Source organism: Ursus arctos, unplaced genomic scaffold (genome assembly GCF_023065955.2).
Source record: "Ursus arctos isolate Adak ecotype North America unplaced genomic scaffold, UrsArc2.0 scaffold_5, whole genome shotgun sequence".
In the NCBI taxonomy this organism is placed as follows: Eukaryota; Metazoa; Chordata; class Mammalia; order Carnivora; family Ursidae; genus Ursus; species Ursus arctos.
The window spans coordinates 7,584,466-7,588,757 of record NW_026623067.1 but is presented as its reverse complement, the minus strand read 5'-3'; the positions used below and the strand labels follow the sequence as shown (position 1 = coordinate 7,588,757).

The following is a 4,292-nucleotide window of genomic DNA, read 5'->3' as shown; positions in this document are numbered from 1 at the left end:
CCTCTGAAGCCCTCAGTTTGTTTCCCAGAGTCCATAGTCTCTCACTGTTCGTCTCCCCCTTTGTCTTCCCCCCTTCATTATTCCTTTCTTATATTGGTGAACACAATATAAAAATTGTGTCAGACATCAATGTATTTATTTTACATTAATGTGAATTGAACTCACATGTGGAATTTCATCTATATCTGGAAAGTGCTTTTTTTAATATAATTTTTATTTTGTTATATTACTCACCATACAGTACATCCCCAGTTTTTGATGCAATGTTCCATCATTCATTATTTGCGTATAACACCCAGTGCACCATGCAATATGTGTCCTCCTTAATACCATCACCAGCCTATCCCAATACCCCACCACTGCCTCCCCTCTGAAGCCCTCAGTTTGTTTCCCAGAGTCCACAGTTGGCAAGTGCTTTTGGATATTGGAGAAAGTGTTGTGCTGTTAGAATATTTCTTTTTTAAAATTTTTATTGAAATCCAATTTAGATAACACATACTGTACCATTCATTTCTGGGATAGAAGTTAGTGATTCATCAGTTGTGAATAACACCCAGTGCTTATTACATCAAGTGCCCTCCTTAATGCCCAACATTCATTTACCCTAACCCTCTACCAACCCTCAGTTTGATTTCTTTTGTTGAGAATCTCTTATGATTTTCCTCCCTCTCTGTTTTCTTCTTATTTTATTTTTCCTTCCCTTTCCCTATGTTCATCTGTTTTTTAACTAATATTTCCCCTATGAGTGAAATCATATGGTTTTGGTACAAAAGTGCATGTGAAATAATAAGCACCTAAAAGATATCATGCATCTTTTTCCCCAAAAAGAAATTTTCAATACTGACTTATAGAGAAATAGAGAATTTTTGGGAAAGAGAAATTTTCTATGACTGACTTATAGGGAAATAGAGAATTTCTTTTTGGGAAGAAAGATGCATGATGCCTTTTAGGTGCTTCTCATCTTAACATGCACTTTTGTACTTTTTCCTCATCTATTCAGTGATTTTATTTTTATTTATAATACATTAAAGTAGCATAGCTTAAAATTAATTTATTGAACTTTATGAACATGTTTTTACAGCATATAATGTTTTTAATACTTGCTGTAGTGTTACCTTGTGGAATCAGAAGTGGGGAAAAATGATAGATAACTTTGTTTATGTTTTTAAAAGGTCTAAGAATTCTGCACTTAAAGAAAGGGAATAAAAAAGAGGAGGAAACATGTATTTTTCAAGCTGGACAGAAACTTGTAATAAAACCATAAGTTAATTGGGAAATTAAGTGTGATTAATACTTCCGATGATGAAAAAATATAGAACTATGAGACATTGAGTAATCACACATACTTTAAAAGTTGTCTTGTGTGCAAAGATTTGGATTAAGCCCTGATGATGCATGGATTACTTTTAAAAGTTACTGTACTATGATAATATCATTGTCCATTCATTTCATGAAGAAAACAGCAGTAGTGTACAATCTGGATACTTTACTTGGCTGGGAAAATGATTTGGAGATAACCCATCATTTAATAATTATTATTTTCTTTTCTCTTAAAGGAAAATCAGTGTCATACATGGACTCTTCAGATATTATCTCCTTTGATATTTCAAAGTAAACTATGAAGACAGGAAATCAAAGTGTTGAAACTGATTTTATACTTTCTGGTCTTTTCCAATATGGCTACATGGATGCTTTCCTCTTTGTTGCCATTGTAATCCTCTTTGCAGTGGCTCTGATGGGGAATATCATACTGATCCTTCTCATTCGACTGGACACCAGACTCCACACTCCAATGTACTTTCTATTCAGTCAACTCTCCTTCTTGGATATAATGAACATTTCCACCACAGTGCCCAAGATGACCACTGACTTTCTGTCAAATAGTAAGACCATTACTTTTTTAGGCTGTGAGATTCAAACACTTGTATTCTTGGCCCTTGGTGGGACTGAAGCCCTTCTTCTTGGTTTCATGTCTTATGATCGATATGTAGCCATCTGTCATCCTTTACACTATCCTATATTTATGAGCAAGAAGATCTGCTGGTTCATGGTCGCATGTGCATGGACGAGTGGTTCTATCAATGCTTTAGTACATACATTGTATGTATTTCATCTTCCATTTTGTAGATCACGGCTCATCAACCACTTTTTCTGTGAACTTCCATCTCTATTGCCACTGGTGTGTCAGGATACTTCCCAGTATGAGTACACAGTCCTTCTGAGTGGGCTCATTATTCTGCTGTTACCATTCATGGCCATTCTAGCTTCCTATGCCCGTGTACTTACTGTGGTGTTCCAGATGAACTCAGGTAAAGGACAGAGAAGAGCTATTTCCACTTGCTCCTCTCACCTGATTGTGGCAAGCCTATTCTATGTGACTGGTCTCTCCACCTACACAAGGCCACACTCCTTGCATTCTCCAGAAGAGGATAAGGCAGTGGCAGTGTTTTACACCATCATCACACCTCTTCTAAACCCATTTATCTACAGCCTGAGGAATAAGGAGTTTATTGGGGCCATGAGCAGACAATTGGTAGAGTGCATATTTGTACACAAAATGTCACCTTAGGAGCCCCTATTAATTGAGATTGAATAACAGACTAGTTGTTTGGAATACTTTTCTAGAATATGTAAACTCAAAGAATTTTAAAAAAAATTATTATATTATGTTAGTCACCATACAGTACATCGCTTGTTTCTGATGTAAAGTTCAATGATTCATTAGTTGCGTATAACACCCAGTGCACCATGCAATATGTGCCCTCCTTACTACCTGTCACCAGCCTATTGCATTCCCCCACCCCCCTCCCCTCTGAAGCCCTCAGTTTGTTTCTCAGAGTCCATAGTCTCTCATGCTTCATTCCCCCTTCTGATTACCCCCTTTCTTTATCCCTTTCTTCCCCTACCAATCTTCCTAGTTCTTATGTTCCATAGATGGGAGAAACCATATGATAATTGTCTTTCTCTGCTTGACTTATTTCACTTAGCATTATCTCCTCCAATGCCATCCATGTTGCAGCAAATGTTGAGAAATCATTCTTTTTTATAGCTGAGTAATATTCCATTGTATATATGGACCACAACTTCTTAATCCAGTCATCTGTTGAAGGGCATCTCGGCTCCTTCCAGAAGTTTATTATCAAATAGTTTGATAAATATCTTGATTCCTCCTGGTTTCAGAATGGCTTAATCATATATATTGAAACTGGTTGGATTTCAAAATTGGAAGCTGGAAAAGTGTGTTATTGTCAACATCATCTAGCTTCTAAAGCAATAGGTTTCATTCCTGATAACAATTTTGTACCTCACAACAAATCTTTTGTAATGTCATTCTAAATATCTGAAATACAATGAAAAGGAAATACGACTGACTCAAACACAAAAAATTTAAAGGATCTATGTAAAAAATATACTGTCATGTAGAGCAGACTAGATAACTCACTCATTTACGTGTTCACTCAACTGCTTTAATGTTTTAACTATGTGTGTGGCACTGCTGCAGGCATTGGTGATACAGAAGTAAAGAAATATTAGAACCAGCAGAAATCTTTGACCTCATTAAGTTTGCATTTCAATGCAGGGAGATGTAATATTAATTAAATATGAACAATTTACAGTATGTCTAAAGTAGTAATTAATAGGAAAAATATTGGATATTGGGAAAAGGTAGGCCAGGGTGTTTTGCAATTTTATATAAAATAGTACAATAGGAGCAACTATGAGAGTGATACTTGGTCAAAAATTTGACTGAGATGAAAAAACAATTCAAATGGATATATCATAAAGAATGTTCCGGGCATGAAAAAAAATTCGAAGAGGGAAACTGTTTGATAGGGCACAGAAAATGAAAGAATAAACTGCTGGACTTCAGGAAATGAGTAGATTTAATGGAGTCTGAATTTGAAATGTAAAATTGACCATTGTGAGGAGTTTATTTTTTAATCCAAGAAAATTGGCAACTATTGCTGTGCTTGCAAAAAGAATTGTATTGCGCAATTACGAGACATTACAATAGTACAGTTTTCACAAGATTCTACCTTGGAGAAAAGTGGTAATGGCTGAGAAGCAAGATGTGGCCAGTTTCTGGAGATGAATAGAAAGCAGACCTTTGAGGCTTGCTGACAGATATAGTGTAAAATGTGAGGGAATCATGAAAATAAAGATTTCGGGCTGAAATCTTGGAAGAAAAACTGGAAGTGAGAAATCATCATTATTACTGTTGAGAAAAACCATAGGAGCAACATCTCCATCCTCCATTAGCACTTCCCTTCTACTTTGGTCATCATTCTGAT

At 35.9% G+C, this 4,292-nt stretch overlaps 1 protein-coding gene across 1 annotated transcript; it reads left to right on the top strand.

The window, feature by feature from the left end:
• The first annotated feature begins 1,573 nt into the window (after window positions 1-1,573).
• Window positions 1,574-2,569, top strand: LOC113261877 (olfactory receptor 2AK2-like). The gene has a single exon (XM_044387251.2). It carries the CDS (start codon window positions 1,619-1,621, stop codon window positions 2,567-2,569), a length of 951 nt encoding a protein of 316 aa, XP_044243186.2. The 5' UTR covers window positions 1,574-1,618.
• The last annotated feature ends 1,723 nt before the right edge of the window (window positions 2,570-4,292 follow it).

Bases quoted from the DNA above. Each gene is read 5' to 3' on its own strand.
- LOC113261877 (XM_044387251.2), top strand. From the start codon at position 1,619: ATGAAGACAGGAAATCAAAGTGTTGAAACTGATTTTATACTTTCTGGT.